Source organism: Podarcis filfolensis (genome assembly GCF_964270895.1).
Source record: "Podarcis filfolensis genome assembly, chromosome: 1".
NCBI classification, from domain to species: Eukaryota; Metazoa; Chordata; class Lepidosauria; order Squamata; family Lacertidae; genus Podarcis; species Podarcis filfolensis.
In genome coordinates, this window is record NC_139604.1 from 119,251,558 (window position 1) to 119,271,694 (window position 20,137).

The following is a 20,137-nucleotide window of genomic DNA, read 5'->3' on the forward strand; positions in this document are numbered from 1 at the left end:
CTAGAATTATTTTTCAGATTCTTTCTTAAGCACACTAGTCACTGTTGGCCAGTCTTTTGAAGACAAATCAGAAGTACTGTACAGGGCCTCTGTCTGTCTGTCTGTCTATCAATTTATCCATCCAAAGTTCATCTTGGCCTTCAATAAGCAAGAAACCATGTATGACAAAGCATGCTGCTGCATGATTTTAAATGTTAAATAGCATCATGTGCCAAATAGTACCATTTAACATATAGATTAATTCCCACGATTAGATTAGATCTGCCCATGATTGGCACTGGTGGTTGGAGAATGAGATTCACTGCTTCTGTATTGTTGTAGGCTCCTTCAGTTGCATCATTTAAATTATTTCAAGGCAAATCTGTACAACAGACCGAATACAGGGGAAGGCAGGTGAACTGTACATTGCAAAAGTCCTAAAGGGGAGGTATACTCATCTGTGTTGTGGTTTGGGTGATAAGTCTATAGGTACACTGTGCTAGCATTTCCCGAGGGGGTGGGCTTATACCTTCTTGCTTTGTGGCTGTGGAGTTGTCCCCAATGAAGAACAGCAGCAGGGTATTCCAGGTCTGAACTGCTTAAAGGTGAGGAGATCAGTTCACTGGGAAGGTCCCAGTCTCTTGTTTGAAATGGAGGTTGTCCTACCTGCAGGCTTGATGGGGGAGGGGGGAATCCTGTTTCAAATGGCGAGCTCTCCTTCTGCCACTTGAAACCAAACCCACCTCAACCAACATGGAGGGCTCCCAGGCAGCATACCTGATGTTGTACATCATGTCTGCTGAGATACAGCACAGAACATCTGAAAGGAAAGCCCATCGCTCCCCAAAAAAGAAATCTGCCTCCACCAGATTCACCAGGAAATGGAACAACGGTTAGTGAACTGCGTTCAGCATCTGGTGCAAATAAACTAGCGCAGTCATAGAGCCTTACAGTATGGACCCAAATTACCACATCAAATGGCGCTTGCAATTTTTGAACGGCCGCTTGCAAACTATTATGATCTTAACTAAGATGTCAGCTATGGCTACAGGGGTCGGGACTGCCGTAGTAACCTGTACCTCCTTCCGACGGGCGAAACCGTGTATTTCATTGCGTCTGTTGTTGTGTTGTACAATGTTGAAGAGCAACTGCAGCGGCATTACACCGCTCACAATGACGATGTTAAGTGGTAAGCTGTATAGGGCATCGATACCTTGGCAATAAAACAAGGTGGAAGAATTGGAACTATATAGCGTGTCCCATTTCTCATAAAGCAGGGGTGGGCAGAAAGTAGATTGGGATCTACTGGCAGATCTCTAGGTGGTTTGCAGAAATCTACAACAGTTTCTAACCCCTTAATAGTCTTAATAATGGCAGCAACTTAAAAGCCCTGCCCGTCCAGTTAGATTCCTTGTGATAGGACTTGAGAGTTTGGTTCTGGTACGGATCACAAATTGCTGGGCTGGGCATTTGTTCAAAGGTCCCATATTCTTTAATTCTTAGCATATGGCCATCTCGCTGAAGCACCATTTTGCACCTGGCTCTGGCTGGTAGATTTTGGTGTTCCAGTAAAAACAGAGTAGCCTGAAGTTTGCCCACGTCTTGTAAATACAGTCGTACCTTGGTTGACGAACGCCTTGGCACTCGTTTGGGCTTCTGAACGCCGCAAACCTGGAAGTGAGTGTTCTGGTTTGTGAACGTTCTTTGCAAGCCGAACGTCCGACGCAGCTTCTGCGGCTTCCGGTTGAGTGCAGGAAGCTCCTGCAGCCAATCAGAAGCCGCGCCTTGGTTGTCAAACCTTTTCAGAAGTCGAACGGGCGTCCAGAACAGATTCCATTTGACAGCCAAGGTACGACTATAATGTACAGCAGCAGAGCCAAATTTTAGGGGGGGCCAGACACAATACCCACATGGGCCTCCACCTGGTGATGTTGGTGATACTGGCACCTGCCTTGTCTTAATTTTCCAACAATGCAGTGCCTAGGTAGGAATGAGAGCACAAAAGTTAAGCCATTCATACTCCTTCCATTACTCATGGAACTGATGTTGTAATGAATGGGAGATTCCTGGCTAACAGCCCACAGTTGTAACTACTACCACCCTGGAGCTGGAGAGCAGGAAAGAATCACATTCTGGCTCCATGAGAAAGAAGACCTAGGATCACTATGAGGCTGCACTACTGCCTTCTAGGAATCAAGGCAAAAAGGAGACCAGCCTAACCTCATCCAGGGGCCAGAGAAGGAGCAGCTTCAGGGAACTCACTTCTTGCTTTCTTCCCTGAAATAACACACTGCTCTAACTCCTGTTGCCTTGCTGTTTTCTTAGTTTTAGATTTTATGATTTATGTGGAAATGGTTTTCCATTTGGTTATGTATGGCACTTTTTGATGTTTTATTTATTGCTCATGGCTTTTGCTATGTTGATAATTATGTAAATCTTGTCATGTTGTAAGCTTGAGCATTGTTTTAACTATGGAAATATGGCATACAAATAAAATGTTGGAATACAAATGATGGCATACAACTATGGCATACAAATGAAATGATGATGATGATGATGTTACAGATGTTGCAGAAGCATGGGGAGCCCCCCTTATCTTTTTAGTTTATAAGTCTGGTGCATGGCTTTTCCCCTTTCTTTTTCTTTGGGCCACTTTGGGAGACAGGCATCTGAAAAGCAGGACAACAATATAGGGTTGCAGCCAATTATTTTATTTTATTTTATTTTATTTTATTTTATTTATTTTATTTTATTTTATTTTATTTTATTTATTTTATTTTATTTTATTTTATTTTATTTTATTTTATTTTATTTTATTTATTTATTTATTTACTTATTTATTTATTTATTTATTTATTTCCCCCCACCCATCTGATTGGATTGCCCCAGCCACTCTGGGCAGCTTCCAACAGATATAAAAACAACTAACTTTTACTCAGAACTAGACCCATTCAAATTAATGGCCACAACTCACTTAAGTCAATAATTTCAAAAGGGAGTTGAAAGCGACCCATAGTAAATAATACCCCACATCAGTTCTCATCACCAGCTTTGCATGATTACAAGAAATGGAACAAGGAGCACTGATGCAGGCATAAATCTAGTCCTCAATAGTTCGTGCATTTAGTGTTAATATTGATTTGGTTATTGCAAGAGATTGCAGGTTGGGGACAGTGCAACTTTGAGCATTTGTCATGGGAATTAAATTATCAAATTTAAATAGTTTATGAAAAGCATGTGCAAAATACTGTAATTGTTTGCACCCTTCAGTGTCTTGCGATACTTGTCTTCACACATTAGACATGGCAAGGGCTGAAATGAGAATGTTTCCGTATGCATTGCAATAAATGTTTGGGAAACCATCCAGTCCAGGGTGTTCAGAATTCTTTTAGCTTGCATTGTGAGCAGTGTTTGTAATATGAGATTTGACAAAGGTTTTTTCCCTCCCTCCTTCAGCCTAGCTGTCCATCCTGACAGGATCACCATAGCAACTGGTCAGGTTGCAGGAACATCTAAGGATGGGAAAGTAAGTCGGCCTATTGATCATGTTCAGAATTTTGCTTGTTAGAAATCTGTTGTTTTTATGCTAACGTACTAATGTGCTAATATATTAATACTAATCAGGAGCAGGTGTGTTAAAAGTAAACCTCCAGGATTATATGTTGAAAGGAACTAGAGCTCCAATGTAGTGGAAATGATAGAAGAAATGATGTTAGTAGGGATATATAAATGAGGATGAGTTTGGTTCCTAGTTCAGTTTCCTTTCCAACCTAAAGCCATGTCATTCTTGGGTGCTTCGTGCTTGAGTATGCATTGATTGTGAAGTTTTGATTTGGATTCTTCATACAACACGGTCTGCTGGATGCATGTATGTAAATCTGGGGCAGCTGAATGTTTATTTTGTGTCCAAAACCCAATTCCTGTTGCATATAGCAGTTTCTGGTGTCAATCAATATCATTCCTGAGAACTTGCCACTTGAGAGCACGATGCGTCAAAATGAAGCCTTGAGTCAGATGTGGTGCTGTTTTACTTTGTTGGGCAATGTCTACCAGTTCTGTTGGTAAATGATTCACGGTAGTGACCTGGTCTTATTTTGAAGTGTTGTCTCAGTTTGAATGCCCTCCTTAAAGAAACACACTTTGCATTTTTTTCTTTAGCGCTCTGTTAAAACTTTCTCATTTGTCCCAGCATTTCAGATAATAACATTTACGAGAACTGCTTTTGTTCCTCAATTTTATGCTATTCATTCATTCATTCATTCATTCTGTTGCATTTTTAAAAATATTGCACCTGTGTTGTACAAATTGTTCTTTCACTTTAGTACAAACACTCTTCTGATGAAGGGTGGTTATTTATTCAGGCTGCCTCTGCACTTTTGAAACAAATAGGAAACTAGAAACTGCGAATAAGGCACCAGGAACTACTTCAGGATCATAAAATGTAAGGGCAGAATGAATGACATAAAAAAGCTGAACGCTTTGGAGAAAAGCATGAGCTTGATAGAGGAAATGTAATAAGAATACAAGGCCTTTCTAGCAATCCAGCTTCCTGTCTGTGTAGTGGGAAGCTTGCAAGGCTGTGGCAAACTTGCAAGCAGAACCCGAGTAAAGTGATACCTCGGGTTAAGTACTTAATTCGTTCCAGAGGTCCGTTCTTAACCTGAAACTGTTCTTAACCTGAAGCACCACTTTCGCTAATGGGGCCTCCTGCCGCCGGAGCCCGATTTCTGTTCTCATCCTGAAGCAAAGTTCTTAACCCGAGGTAATATTTCTGGGTTAGCGGCGTCTGTAACCTGAAGCGTATGTAACCCAAGGTACCACTGTACTTATAACTGTCAGGCATAAATGTCACCATTTGATGGTACTAAAATATAGAATCTCCTTTTCCATTAGCTTTCTAGTTATGATGGTTGTATACAACTCCAGGATCTGAGGCAGCATAGCCCCTGAATGCCAGTCACTGTGGGTGGAGCATCCAGAGAGAATCTTGCTGCCTGTCATTTCCCCATAGGCATCTGGTTGGCCACAGTAGGAAACAGAATGTTGCGCTAGATATGCCTTTGTTCTAATCTAGCAGGGCTCTTCTTACGCCCTTGCTAAAAACACTAAAACAAATATTACAGTTACCGTGGTTGTAATGGAAAGTGGGAAAGGATCTGTATGAAAGACTATCGACCTTAGCCATTTTTAATAAGAATATTTATTATTACTATTAAATACTTGAACTAGTAAGGTTCACTGGTTGCAGCTCTTTCTTTTTTTTATTGCTCATTAACGACTGCAGATAATGGAAATGCAATTCTTATTTTCTTGTTTATTTCAACGTGTTAAACCTCAAGTATAAAGTGATTTCTTTAAATCTTCCAAAGGATTCTCCCTGCAGAGATCTTTATTGATAAAAAGACCAAGAACAACTCTGGCTAATCCTTTTAGTATTTATTCAGACTTTGCGTGAATAGATTTTCTTGCTTATAGACAGAACTGCCTCTCTGCAACTTGGGACTGCAATCATCAATAGGCAAATACTGTCTGTCAGTTGGCCATGGCTTTTGCTATTTTAAAGATTTGCAAAGATTGCTCTCTAGCGTTCTAACTCTGCATTGCAGACGTTATATAATCCTGTCAAACTCCATTAGCTGTCATTGAAGGGAGCACCAAATGCAAGTTGGATAGGCTGTGCATTAGTTATAAATTGGAAGCGTTATAAGACCTGTCTGTTTCATCTGACTTTTAGAGGGCAGAGTGAAACTGTCAGAAGGTTAAATCTTTTTGTAATGTATTGGACCATTTTGGAAGTTTTGTATGGTTTTGTAGTTGAATCATACTCCTCACTTCTGGGAACAGCAAGCATGCCCCTTGCCCCCAATAATTCCAGGATGGGATCTCAAAAATGCTTCACGTGTACATAGGGAATTGATCTTTCCAGATTTTTCCCGGTATGACTTGACCTAATCCACATTTCCTAGACTAGTGTGCAGGTTGAACCACAGCTTTCTATTGGGTTTTGTACCTCTTTGTATGCTGTGACACAGTTCTTGGCTAAAAAATTATCAAAACACATTCAAAAATTATATATTTTAAGAGAAAATTAGAAAGGAGTAGAAACAGAATGGAAGGAACTTACACTTGCAAAAGTGACATGGACTAGAAATAGAGTAAAATGCCCATCTGCATATCATTGTCTCAGTAACCCCGACAACCACACTATACGTTAGACCACTATTACCCCTATATTGCAGATGAGAGGCAGAGGTTGAAAGAGAATTGGACCTTTTCTCCTGTATGTATGTGTTTCCATGAACGGAAGATGTTAAATATGGCTAAGATGCATTTGCAGGTATTTTCACATACTCTGATTATACAGTGGTACCTCAGGTTAAGTACTTAATTCGTTCCGGAGGTCTGTACTTAACCTGAAACTGTTCTTAACCTGAAGCACCACTTTAGCTAATGGGGCCTCCTGCTGCCTCCGCGCCGCCAGAGCACGATTTCTGTTCTCATCCTGAAGCAAAGTTCTTAACCCGAGGTACTATTTCTGGGTTAGCAGAGTCTGTAACCTGAAGCGTATGTAACCCGAGGTACCACTGTATTCAGATTCCTGCCCCACCCCACCCCCAAATCTAACTGCAGCTGTTGCTTATTGTTTGTTCCATTTCTGCAGCAACTCCTGCCCCATGTCCGCATTTGGGACTCTGTTACTCTGAACACGCTGCATGTCATTGGGATGGGGTTCTTTGACCGGGCTGTCACTTGCATTGCATTTTCCAAATCGGTAAGTGATATCTCTTTATGTATTGTTGATGCGCTTTTTGCTGTATTTACAGTTCTAAAATCTGTTGTCATAACTCAATGGGACAGCTTCCTCTGTAAGCAAATGCTATTCACTTCTGTGTTAGGTTGTCCCCAGTGGAATGCACCAAATATTATTTTACTGGATTCTAGTTTTGCTGAGATAGTTTTGCTTCAGTGAAATCTTTTTCTTAGGCAAGAAGGGTTTAAACAAACAAACAAACAAAAAAGAAATTCCCAAACATTTTTACTTCTTCTACAAGTGGAATTTTGATTTGTTTGCTGCAGATCTGTCTGTCTGAATTTGTGACCAAGAAGTCTGCTCATTCCTCCCCTTTCTCCCCTTAAAGTTTAGGGCCAAATTAGTTGTAATAAAACAGCAGAGGGCCTTCTTGTGATGCCCTCCCATCAGATGTCAAAGAGATAACCAATTGCATGACTTTCTGAAGACATCTGAAGGCAGCCCTGTATTAATAAGATTTTAATGCTTGATGTTTTGTTGTGTTTTTATGTTGGAAGCCACCCAGAGTAGCTGGGGCAACCCAGTCCGATGGGTTGGTTATAAATTTGTTGTTGTTGTTGTTGTTGTTGTTGTTGTTGTATTTTTGCTAAACAATTTTTTGTATATTTTCCTCAAACCTGCCAATAACACATCTTCTGTGTGGATGATGCTGTTTTGGTTTCATAAGGACTGGCTCGTAGAGAACTGCCTTTCCAATTAGAATCTGTGGTGATATTAAATCACTTTTTGGTGCATTCCTCCAGTGAGATATTTCATGTTCTATTTCAGAATGGAGGGAGTAACCTTTGTTCAGTGGATGACTCCAACGACCATGTGCTTTCAGTGTGGGACTGGCAGAGAGAAGAAAAGCTAGCAGATGTCAAGGTATTTTGCAGTGAGATTGCTTTTATGCTACTTGAGACCCACCAGGTTTGTTCCCTCGCTCCTACCCCATTGGTGCCATATTCAGTGTAACATCTTGTAAGAATTGCTGCTAGCCTCCAGTGTGGTCCAGCAGCCTCCCCTTATGTTCTTATTTGGCCTATATCTATACAGATTAATGTATTGCAAGGCACTTAACATCCCTCTGCAGCATATGAACTGACTATTGATGCTCTTAATGTTGTCTGTGGGCATTTTGACATGTCTGGTTTTTTTTGCAAATGTTGAAATAATTTTTCCCTCCTTCTAGTGCTCTAACGAAGCCGTATTTGCCGCTGATTTTCACCCTACAGACACTAATATAATAGTTACTTGTGGGAAATCACATCTTTATTTTTGGACGCTTGAAGGCAGTTCTCTCATTAAAAAGCAAGGCTTATTTGAGGTAAGAAGTGCTTATGTTCATGGGGGTTACATACGGAAGTTACATAGAGGAAGCCTATAGCCAAAGAATGGGCTGGCTGGTTCAAATCAATGTATGAACTTCACCCATCTTTCTCCCAGTGTTGTATCTCTGGTCTTGTTGTCCTCCTAGTGTCACCAGGTCACAGTGCTGAAGGAGAAGCTGCCCATGGCAGGATTTATCCAACAGGGTGTAGACCAGGGTTTCCCAAACTTGGGTCTCCAGCTGTTTTTGGACTACAGTTCCCATCATCCCTGACCACTGGTCCTGCTAGCTCAGGATGATGGGAGTTGTAGTCCAAAAACAGCTGGAGACTCAAATATGAGTTGTTGCTCTCCGTTCTTGGGTAAAAGCATCACGTTACCTACTATTGCAAATATGACTCTGATTCATCACACTTGCTCTTCCTTCTTCTAGTCAAAACTTGTATATCTTTCCAGCATCTTAGAATATTGGCTGTGATGTTATCTTTATGGTGCACAACCCAATATATACCCAAGATCTCCATAGAGCCAGTTCCACAGGTCCAGTGATACTTTGTGGCTTGTGTTTCTCAAACAGCTGCAGACTGCTACCATTGCTGTATTGCAAACTACCGTATTTTTCCATCTGTAAGACGCCCCCTATTTTGGGGGACTCAGATTTAAGAAAATGGGGAGAGATGTATCCATGTATAAGACGCCCCCTAATTTTTGACATTATTTTTTAGGGGGGAAACCTAGTCTTACACATGGAAAAATATGGTATTTGTCAAACTGAGAGTTCAAAAGCCACATGATTTTTAAAAGCGTTCAAAGGGAAGTGCTGAAGATCCACTGGTCATTTGCATGACTTTGGGTCTACCTATAGTTGACTGTTGAGTCCAGGCCAAGCATGTGGAATGTGATTTCTTTCCCCCATATTTTTAGGGTCACAATCTGGAATGTCACTACAACAAAACCTTACATTCCACAACCAGGTATTTTAAATGCAGTTTTGATTTAAAGGGATTTCTTCAGAAAGGAAGATAGCTTTGAATCCATTATTGAACAGGTGTATTATGGCATGGATAAGGCATATGTGCAATGTATTCTATTTAATATAGTTCAAGAATTTGTAAACATATGTTGATATAATCTGTAAAACTTGCAATCTCTTGAGTGTTACTTATTTCTCTTGATTTTTATCTTGTGGTAAGCATGCGGTTTTGAAATTATCTAAATTGAATAAATAAAAATATATCATAAATATGTTATTCCCCTGTGATTATTATAAATATATCAAATCTCTTACCATACAGAAACAAGAAAAGCCAAAATTTGTTTTGTGTGTGACGTTTTCTGAAAACGGTGATACGATTACTGGCGACTCAAGCGGAAATATCTTAGTATGGGGGAAAGGTAAGAAGAGTAAGCTTATAAAACAGTAAATGACTACGTATGACAGAGATTTAACAGTTATTTCTTCTGGATTTATGCAAGTGCTTATTTAATTTTCCCTGGAAATAAAATGAAATAGAATTTATTCAGAATCAATTGGGGGAGGGGTATATTCTGTGAGCGCTATTGCCCCTGCAAAAAGTATGCTACTTCTTAGTAATGGAAGGTTTGAGTGGAGCGAAAAATGTTTCCCTTTCTGAGGGAGGGAAGGAAGCACTGCCCTGACTCGAAAGCCATCTTGTGAAGTGGTTCTGGCTACGTGGCCTAATAATTACATCATGCTGGCTATGGGATTCCTGATTAGCTGGGATTATGTTGTCAGCCTTTTGATGGTGATTGGCAAAAATGGCGTTAAAATACCTGCCAAGAGGGGGTAGCGAACAGGCATGAAAAAAACAAGATGTGCAAGGAGCATTTCAGTCCCCCGGAAGCAGAAAATAATCACCTGCAAAACATTTGACATGGTCCTAGATTGATAGCAGACACCTTGCATGTTTCAATCTTTACTACAAATATGGTTTAACAAATTAAACAGCTGATTAAGTTCTGTGGCTACATTTAAGAAATAAGCGCCAAGACTCACTGCAGCCACAAATATCTACTGGCCAACTTAAACCTGTTGGTTTAGACGAAAGGTATCTTTCAGTTTCCACAATATTACTTATTTACTTACGTTTCTGTGGTTTATATACGGCCGTTTGCACAAGCCCCCAGGTTGGTTTACAACCAAATAAGAAAATCTTTATTAAAATACATAAAGGATATAAAACATTACAGTTCTTAAAATGCATAGCATAACAACTTTAAATAGCAGCTAATCCAATTATCTAATCAGGTCTTTCCTCCTCCAGACACCCTCTGAAAAAGGTGTGTCTTAAGCAGCTGCCTTAAACTACAGGGTGAGACCAGATGAACTTCAGTAGGGAGGGAGTTTCATATGTGACAAAACAGGCTTGCCATAATAAATAAATAACTGAATCACCAAATAAGATATACTGCTTGGTTAATAACTTGTTTTCTTCCCATATCTAGGTACCAACAGAATAAGCTCTGCAGTTCAAGGAGCCCACGAAGGTGGCATTTTTGCACTTTGTATGTTGCGAGACGGAACGCTTGTGTCTGGAGGTGGAAAAGACAGAAAGCTAATATCTTGGAATGGGAATTACCAAAAACTTCACAAAACAGAGGTGATGTCATCAATCCTTCAAAAGCGACATCTTAGCATTTCCTGTTTGAGAAGAGAATTGTTTTGCAGCTCGAATCCTGAAAAAGCTTTTCCCCACCCTGTCAACTTTTAAAAGACATCACTGTTTCTCATGGCTAATGCCTGTGTCCTCAGACTAAGAATATGAATATCAGAAGGGTCATACAATGCATAGATTTTGAATACATAGATACAGATCCCAGACATTTGCCCAGCATAGTTCTCTACCTTGAAATACATAACATTGCTTGAATCATGAGAGGGAAAGGAAACAAGAAAACCCTTCAATGCAACCTCTCCTTCTTGTTAACCTCACCAAGTTGATACCTTTATTTTTCTCTGCCTGCCTTCACTAAACAGCCCTGGACTGTAACTGGTCTCACATACTTCCAATACTTGGTAGAGTGGTATGGTACTTGAGTAGAAAGAATAATAGAGCCCCAAACTATCCCCAACAAAAAATACCCAATTACGCTTTTACTGAATAGTTTCGTAGAATAAGAAATTAAGCAGGTTTTGAGCAAATGGTTTTAAGTTACTCATAAGAGCAAATTGAAAAACCAGGTAGAGGAAAAAACTCACCCAACCTTGCGTATTCTGGACTGTTCCCTTAAATCAGCCGATATTTATCAGTTTGCACCCTTCCTGGTCATCTACTGGTTTCTTCCTTCCATAGTTCCCAACTGTGCTTTCTTTTTAGTATTCCAGCTCTCTTACAGCATTTAAGCCCCTTTTCTCTCTTTTGCAGCTCTTCAGGTGTCTGACTCCACAACCTTCTGTCTACCCCATTTTCTAGCTTATCTTAATACAAGCTAGGCTGTGTACACTCTCACCATTTTTATCAAAGATTCATAGGAACATGTATTATACTGAGCCCAGGCTATTGGTCCATCTGGTTCATTGTCAACACTTACCGACAGCAGATCTGCAGGGTTCCAGCCTGTCTGGAGATTCTGGGGATTGAACCCTAGGACATCCTGTATGCAACGCTGATGCTCTACCGTGGAGCTACAGCCATTCCCTGATTGCATCCAGCGTGCTCCAAACACTGGTTAGGGGAAGCAGTGTACACACAACTTCCGCCACCACCCATGCCTGTCCTGTTGTTTCTTACAGAATGCTGTGGTTTCCCCAACCTCAAACCAGCTTCGATCCAAATTGAGAAAAGGGGCAACCTGTCGTGTTTCAAGCTCATAATGTGTATGCAGCTTTAGCCAGTCTGTATTGTTTCAACCATGGGTCTCGCAACAGAGAACAAGGTGTAAAAAAAATAAATAGTAATGACAGCAAAGCAGAATATTGGCCTGGGGGGTGGGTAGCTCTGTGGGTAGAGCACGGGACGCTTAATCTCAGGGTCATAAACTCAAGCCCCATGTTAGGCAAAAGAATCAAGCTTTGCAGGGAGTTGGACTAGATGACCCTCATGGTCCCTTCCAACTCTATGATTCTGTGAAGAGGAACAAGGAGCAGGAACTGATGGCAAGCCCGCTGCTGAGTGACTCAAGTGTTCAGATGGATTACTGAATAAAAATGAAAACCACTACTTTTTTGCAACACTAGCATAAGACACTTCCCTTAATTGTCTCATTGGAGGAGGGAATGACACAACAACAAATCGTGCAAAGAAAACAATAGATATATTTTGTGGAATTGTAGAACTGGAAGGTACCCCGAAGGTCATCCCTTGTGATGCAGGAATCTCAGCTAATGTATCAATGACAGATAGCCATCCAACCTCTGCTTAAAAACCTCCAATGAGAGTCCACCACCTTCCGAGGACAGCACTGTAGAAAATGTACACTTGAGGGGGGAAACTACATGCCAGCTTGATTAACCAATATGCTTTTGAATTTTGAAAATAGATTCCAGAGCAATTTGGGCCAATAAGAACAATAGCAGAAGGGAAAGGTGACGTCGTGTTAATCGGCACCACTCGGAATTTTGTTCTACAAGGTTCCCTCTCGGGAGACTTTTCTCCCATTACCCAGGTAAGTACTTCTTTGAGCCCATTCCTTCTTAAGACCAAAGTTTTTGAAAGACAAAATCATAGTGTTCATTTTTTAAAAATCTGAATTATAAGAGGTTCCTTGATCTCTACTCCGGAGGAGCTGAGAGCTTGCTGAATGCGTAATTGCTGCTGTCACATGACATACGAAAGGGGAGCTGGACAGGACGCTGTCCCTCAAAGCTTACGAACTCAGTTTGGGTAGTAGAGAAGGAAAGGGGAGAGGAGAAGGGCAATGGGGCAAATATCAATAAGCGAAGTTACATCCGCAAAGGTTTCATTTCAGTTGCGGGTGAAAATATAAGAGTTAAGCAAAGCTATTAATGAAAAAGAGGGGAACCAGAAGTGGGATTTGAAGGAAGAGGGAGAAGGATTCTATATGTCCCGTCCCCCATTATTACCAATAAAATATTAGAGAAACTCACAGTGTTCTGTTGTTCATGTTCTGATGAAACATTGCTGTATTTATTAAGGGTCATACTGATGAGCTTTGGGGACTAACAGCCCATCCTTCCAAACCTCAGTTCTTCACTTGTGGGCAAGACAAACACATTACACTCTGGGATGCCATCAGTCACCGTCCGATCTGGAACAAAATTATAGAGGTATGATATCCTTTTTTCATAACCCCACCACCACCTTTAACAACCACAGTGGCAGTGTTCAGACATCAAGGTAAACTGTTGTTAACGGTTTACTGTGCACAAGCTGATCGCGCACGCCCCCTTCACTTCTTCTATTTTGCTAGTACTGGAGAGCAACATCTCAGTTCCTGATTTAGTTTAACCTCTGAAGCAGGGATCGTGGATGCTTTAGCTTGGATGTAACAGGAAGTCAGAGCTTGGGGGAGAAACAAACCATTAACAGTGTTTTAGCATGGCAAGGATACAGTTTTGCCTACAAAACCTACAAATGGGGATTTATACTGGTCCTTGAATGAGTAAAGGTAAAGGGACCCCTGACCATTAGGTCCAGTCGTGACCGACTCTGGGGTCGCGGCGCTCATCTCACTTTATTGGCCAAGGGAGCTGGTGTACAGCTTCCGGGTCATGTGGCCAGCACGACTAAGCCACTTCTGGCAAACCAGAGCAGCGCACGGAAACGCCGTTTACCTTCCCACCGGAGCAGTACCTATTTATCTACTTGCACTTTGACGTGCTTTCAAACTGCTAGGTTGGCAGGAGCAGGGACCGAGCAACGGGAGCTCACCCCGTCGCGGGGATTCGAACCGCCAACCTTCTGATCAGCAAGTCCTAGGCTCTGTGGCTTAACCCATACTGATTGACAAAAACTAAATAAGACTGATCTAAACTTGTAGAAAAGGTACTCTGATATTAAGGTCCTTTGGGAGAAGTGGAAATGGAATTAATGTTGCGGTATTGCTTAGGCTTGTCCATTCCCATTTAAGAGCTTACATCTTGCTTTTTGAACTTACTCTTCAGAATGCAGAATTATATTGGTTTTATACCAAGTTAATAGTCCTGACTTCCTCCAAAGAATCCTGAGAATGGTAGCTTGCTGATAATTTTCTATCACAAGCCTCTACTGCACCTTCTCACAGTTCGCTTAGCAAAGGGAATCTGTAGCTGAGCTGCCCCCTCAGCAATGTCGCTTGGTGTTAGAAAGACTGGAACGAGGTGGCTCATTTGTTTTCCCCAGCAATAATGGCTTCTGCCCCTGTCTGCTTGCGTAGTCTACTTGACCGCTTGGAGCAATAGCCAAACGCAGTTCAAGCAAATATCACATTACTGGCAGTGAGTCTGATGACACGGATGAGTTTTTATTTCAAGAATGGTATGCTTCAACTTGAGAGACTCTTAACATTTGAAATCCCATCCAGTGCAGCACTGTACAGGCATTCCGCCAAGCTGGATATACCTGCTGAGCCTTGGTCGTTTCTGAAGTTACATTTCAGCCCGCTAATGGTAAATTTCAGTTTGGCAAATCTCAGTTTATGCTGGTGAGGGTGACCTTCCATAGTCTATGAGGAATCAACTGCTTTTGCAGATGAGAAATTATCTGATCAATTATGGTTTGGTGCCTGGATGATAATAAATAGGTCTGCTCCAAAACTGATCTGTCTTGCACTGGGACAAAGCTGGGAATAATATTTCTGTTGTGAAATAATGGTGGTCATTAGGTATGGTGTTGTATCTCATGCTCACAGAACAAGCTCATTCCTCACTGGGCTGTTTTGAGGGTGGGGGCTGCCCCTGAAGTTTGTTTGTTTTCCTCCTGAACATATTTTGCACTTCTGTAAACCTTGGGGTTCCTGTGCATCTGCTGATCATATATACTTTAAATATTAAGTGGGCATGTTTTGGAGATAACCCAGCACATAAACACTGTCAGTACACTGATGGAACAACAATATAACAGAATAAAAGCTCTCAACTCTCAAGGTGTTGGGGGACAGAGCCATGGACATTGCAAGGATTCTTGTTTGGGGACGCAGGACTTTGTTGGGGGGCAGGACCGACATGTTCAGTCAGTTAAGTATTTCTATTGTTTTACTTGATGTTGGGGGGGGGGCAGCTGGTCCCCCTGGCCCCCCTTGGCTATGCTCATGAGCAGAGCTGGTGAGCGTGTTCCTAGTCCCCGCCATGTGAGTCTGACAAGAGGGCAGTTGAAGTCACTGGGTTTAAACAGGCTTACTCTGTCACACATTGTGGCCGTACATTTTCAAAGTGGAAAAATGCACTTCTCTTGTAGTGAATGGACATATACACAAGCAGGAAGAGATTAATATTTATTAACTCTTATTTCCCATTCCTCTTGATTATCACTTGTACCTCTCAGGTTGAGTTCACCTCTTACTCTATAAGAATAAATGCGCATTGACCGCTTTGTGAGCATGGTGCTGATGAAGGCAAATACAGTGGTACCTCAGGTTACATACGCTTCAGGTTACAGACTCCGCTAACCCAGAAATAGTGCTTCAGGTTAAGAACTTTGCTTCAGGATGAGAACAGAAATCGTGCTCCGGCAGCACGGGAGCAGCAGGAGGCCCCATTAGCTAAAGTGGTGCTTCAGGTTAAGAACAGACCTCTGGAACGAATTAAGTACTTAACCCTGAGGTACCACTGTACTTAATTTGCTCTGAGCAGCAGAAGCCAGTTTTGTGTGGCGGTCGGCCTGTTCTTTGTTAGGCATCACTTCACCTGAACATGAAAACTAGCACCTTCAGGAGCTACTGAGGTAGATTCCCATGTTCTCTCCCAAGCACTACTAGGGGTTCCCAAGACCTGCAGAGGTGGCTTTGTCTTAGATCCCTCCTAAGTATATTTCTGAAACCCAGGCACCTCCACTGCAGTCTGCTTCCCAAGTCAGTCACTTTTAAAAAGAAGGAAGCATTTCTTTTCTTAAATGGCAGATTTCCTGAATATGTTCTCATTTTTGAAAACAGTTCTACTACTATTACTATCACCAATAATGACCATAATATTCTGGTCGCTTTATGCAAAAGGATCTTAAGCGAATTAACAAAAGCAAAGCAATGAAATCAATTAAAATACACTACACTTTGTTGTTATTTCTAACAATTAAGATCTCCTGCCAGCCCTTCTCCATAACCTTCACCCAGGGCAGGTAACAACAACTAAAACAGTGCAATTTAAAACAAACTAAAGCCACCCAACTATTAGCCAAGGGCTCTTCATCCCAATGTATTACATATTGTGTATATTTCATATACACAGGCAGAGAGCCTTCTCGGTAGTGGCGCCCTCCCTGTGGAACGCCCTCCCTTCAGATATCAAAGAGATAAAGAATTACACAACTTTTAGAAGACATCATCATCATTATAATTGTTATTTATTTATTTATGTGTTTTTATTCATTTGGGCGATTTCTGTAGCACTTAATATCTGAAAATATCTCTGAGTGGTGTACAGAAAACTAAAACAGCAACAGCAAAATAGTACAAAAATGCAAGTTGGTAATGAATAAATACTAAGGCTAAATTCCTTCTTCCGACACATTTCCCCACTCAACATCTCTCAGTCTCCTGGCTCTCACCCTCAGGCTGTCCGCAGCTGTGTCCCACCAGCTGCATTGCACACACCCAGTTTCAGGCTACAGCAGGTTGGAAATTTTGTGAATTTACCAGGGGCTCCCAAATTGGACTCTCTTCCACTCTCAGTTCTTTCTCTGGCCTCTGCACAGGTCTCCTCACCCAGCTGCTTTTATATATATATCATGGATGCCACATCTGTGTATTTCTTTATATATCTAAAATATATTACATAAACCATTTCTGAGTGTGTGTTAAAAATATACATTGTACAATAATAATATTTCTTTACACCACCATATTTCGGTTTTAAAAAGTAGGTTAGGTTTTTGTTCAGATTCCCCATCCCAGAGGCAAAACAGCCTTTGGCATTTGACTTGGTAACACTGAGGCTCAGCTTCTGAATATAGCAAGGGTACAGACCATGCCTACTGTTGCATAAGGACATTGACAAACTGGAACGTGTCCAGAGGAGGGCAACCAAAATGGTCAAAGGCCTGGAAACGATGCCTTATGAGGAACGGCTAAGGGAGCTAGGCATGTTTAGCCTGGAGAAGAGGAGGTTAAGGGTTGATATGATAGCCATGTTCAAATATATAAAAGGATGTCACATAGAGGAGGGAGAAAGGTTGTTTTCTGCTGCTCCAGAGAAGCGGACACGGAGCAATGGATCCAAGCTACAAGAAAGAAGATTCCACCTAAACATTAGGAAGAACTTCCTGACAGTAAGAGCTGTTCGACAGTGGAATTTGCTGCCAAGGAGTGTGGTGGAGTCTCCTTCTTTGGAGGTCTTTAAGCAGAGGCTTGACAACCATATGTCAGGAGTGCTCTGATGGTGTTTCCTGCTTGGCAGGGGGTTGGACTCGATGGCCCTTGTGGTCTCTTCCAACTCTATGATTCTATGATAAGCCCCATTCCTTTCAAAGAGGACTCACAGGTGAAGTGCCTAGTACAGTGAGCTCTTTGAAACTTAACCATTCCAATGTGCATTATTGTTACAGATTGCTATAACTGTTGCTGTAAATATGCAATTTCTTTGAAACTTCGTAGGATCCAGCACAGTCTTCTGGTTTCCATCCTTCAGGGTCCGTGGTTGCAGTAGGAACCCTAACTGGAAGGTAAGAATAAGAAGAGCAGGGGCACTTGCTTTGGGTATAGTGGGCATTCGTAAACCCTGGATACGTATTCATATAACCCCCTCATGCAGTCGTGCAATGAAACTTTTCAAAGGGGAACAGTGAGAGCCAGATGCGCCAGCTTGCGAGCCAGATGGGACAGTGTCGCATGTGTGAACACCACGCCTCTCTTGCTAAACCAGGCAAAAGCTTCCTGGGCTTTGGGAAGGAGGCGCCAGGCTTTAATATTTTAATAATCTAATTTACCGGGAACATTTAGGGGACTAGCTTAGTTCCCCTAATCCACTGACTGCACACCACTGCCCTCATGGGGACAGCCTTCATAATTTTTCATCCGAAAAGTTCTCCTCTTCCTAATGTCCACCCACTACTTGAAGTGTTTTATTTCCTGGTGAAATATGCAAAGGATGGAGCAGAATGACTCAGAAACTGAGTTCCCATCGTCAAAGTCCACTTCCTGTCTGCCCCGTCTCCCTGGCGTCTTTCTTTCCAAAGGACCACATAAAACCAGTGATGTGGGTTTTCTGGGAAATTTTCCCATACAAATCTCCATAATTTGAAGAGGGTTCTTTGCATAAGACGTTTGCGATGCTTTGGAGAGTAATCTAGTATAGCATGCTTATGCTACATGTTTTTAGCAAGCAAGGCTAAAACTGCCAAGCTTCCCTAATATTGCATTTGGAAATTGACATATGCTCATTATATGAAGCACTGGAGACTTTTCCACCCCATTGGGTCTTAGTACAAGGTGCAAAGTGGTTTGCATTTGTAAAAGGCAAATATTCCACACCAGCAAAATATTTCCCATGCGTCAGATGTTGTTAATCCTGACTGTCTCAAAGCAGTAATGAGCTACGGTTTAGTAACATTTGATAATATATTGTGATGCTATAATGATGAAAACACTTCTCGTTTATCTTCTGCTTAATATTTGTCACAAACAAAGCCTTCTCGCCTTTCATTGTTCAGTTTCTGGTCCCCACACAAAGCTACTGTTCGGAAATGGAGAATGGTTTGGTGGGGGCAGTGGGCTAAGGGGTGGCATGATCAAGGTTTATAAAAGATGCACATGGTTTGCAGAAAGACAAGTTTTTCTCGCTTTTCATAATACTTGGAACTTGAGTTTGTTCAGTAAAATGTATGCACAATGGATTCAGGACAGGTATGGTGCTTGCTTATCCCATCATCCCTATCTCTGCCCACTCTAGCCTTCCTGCATAATTATTATTATTATTATTATTATTATTATTATTATTATTATTATTATTATTTATTTATACCCTGCCCATCTGGTTGGCTTCCCCAGCCACTCTGGGTGGCTTCCAACCAAATATTAAACTACAGTAATACATCAAACATTAAAAGCTTCACTAAACAGGGCTGCCTTCAGATGTCTTCTAAAAGTTTGGTAGTTGTTGTTCTCTTTGACATCTGGTGGGAGGGCGTTCCACAGGACAGGTGCCACTACCAAGAAGGCCCCCTGCCTGGTTCCCTGTAACTTGGCTTCTCGCAGTGAGAAAACCACCAGAAGGCCCTTGGCGCTGGACCTCAGTGTCCGGGTAGAATGATGGGGGTGAAGATGCTCCTTCAGATATACTGGACCGAGGCCATTTAGGACTTTAAAGGTCAGCACCAACACTTTGAATTGTGCTCGGAAATGTACTGGGAGCCAATGTAGGTCTTTCAAGACCGGTGTTATATGGTCTAGGTGGCCGCTCCCAATCACCAGTCTAGCTGCTGCATTCTGGATTAGTTGTAGTTTCTGGGTCACCTTCAAAGGTAGCCCTACGTAGAGGGCATTGCAGTAGTCCAAGCGAGAGATAACCAGAGCATGCACCACTCTGGTGAGGCAGTCTGCAGGCAGATAGGGTCTCAGCCTACGTACCAGATGGAGCTGGTAAACAGCTGCCCTGGACACAGAATTGACCTGTGCCTCCATGGACAGCTGTGAGTCCAAAATGACTCCCAGGCTGCGCACCTGGTCCTTCAGGGGCACAGTTATCCCATTCAGGACCAGGGAGTCCTCCACACCCGCCCGCATTGAAAGGGGCTTCTGCTGTTCAGCTGAACATGCTTAAATGCCTCTCGTTCGTTGGAAATTGTGAATTAGATCAGAATCAGAGATGGACCCTTTGTCTTATCCAGCAGGGTTGTTGCTATGTTTCTTTGTACTGGGATCCCTGACTGCCCCACTTCACCCCCTTGCCAGTTCTATCTTATACGGCTTGTTGACTTTTCCTTCCACTGT

The 20,137-nt window shown here is 41.9% G+C and overlaps 1 protein-coding gene across 7 annotated transcripts in view; it reads left to right on the forward strand.

Annotated features, from left to right (window-relative positions):
- EML1 (EMAP like 1) overlaps window positions 1-20,137 on the forward strand; it is a 130,242-nt gene that overhangs the window by 101,694 nt on the left and 8,411 nt on the right. For all 7 annotated transcript variants that reach the window (XM_083612471.1, XM_083612470.1, XM_083612467.1 and 4 more), the window contains 10 exons: window positions 1,019-1,168; window positions 3,436-3,505; window positions 6,641-6,751; window positions 7,559-7,654; window positions 7,962-8,096; window positions 9,394-9,493; window positions 10,565-10,719; window positions 12,599-12,724; window positions 13,215-13,346; window positions 17,804-17,871. In XM_083612471.1, the coding sequence (XP_083468597.1) occupies window positions 1,019-1,168; window positions 3,436-3,505; window positions 6,641-6,751; window positions 7,559-7,654; window positions 7,962-8,096; window positions 9,394-9,493; window positions 10,565-10,719; window positions 12,599-12,724; window positions 13,215-13,346; window positions 17,804-17,871 (1,143 nt within the window). The remainder of the gene's footprint in view (window positions 1-1,018; window positions 1,169-3,435; window positions 3,506-6,640; window positions 6,752-7,558; window positions 7,655-7,961; window positions 8,097-9,393; window positions 9,494-10,564; window positions 10,720-12,598; window positions 12,725-13,214; window positions 13,347-17,803; window positions 17,872-20,137) is intronic.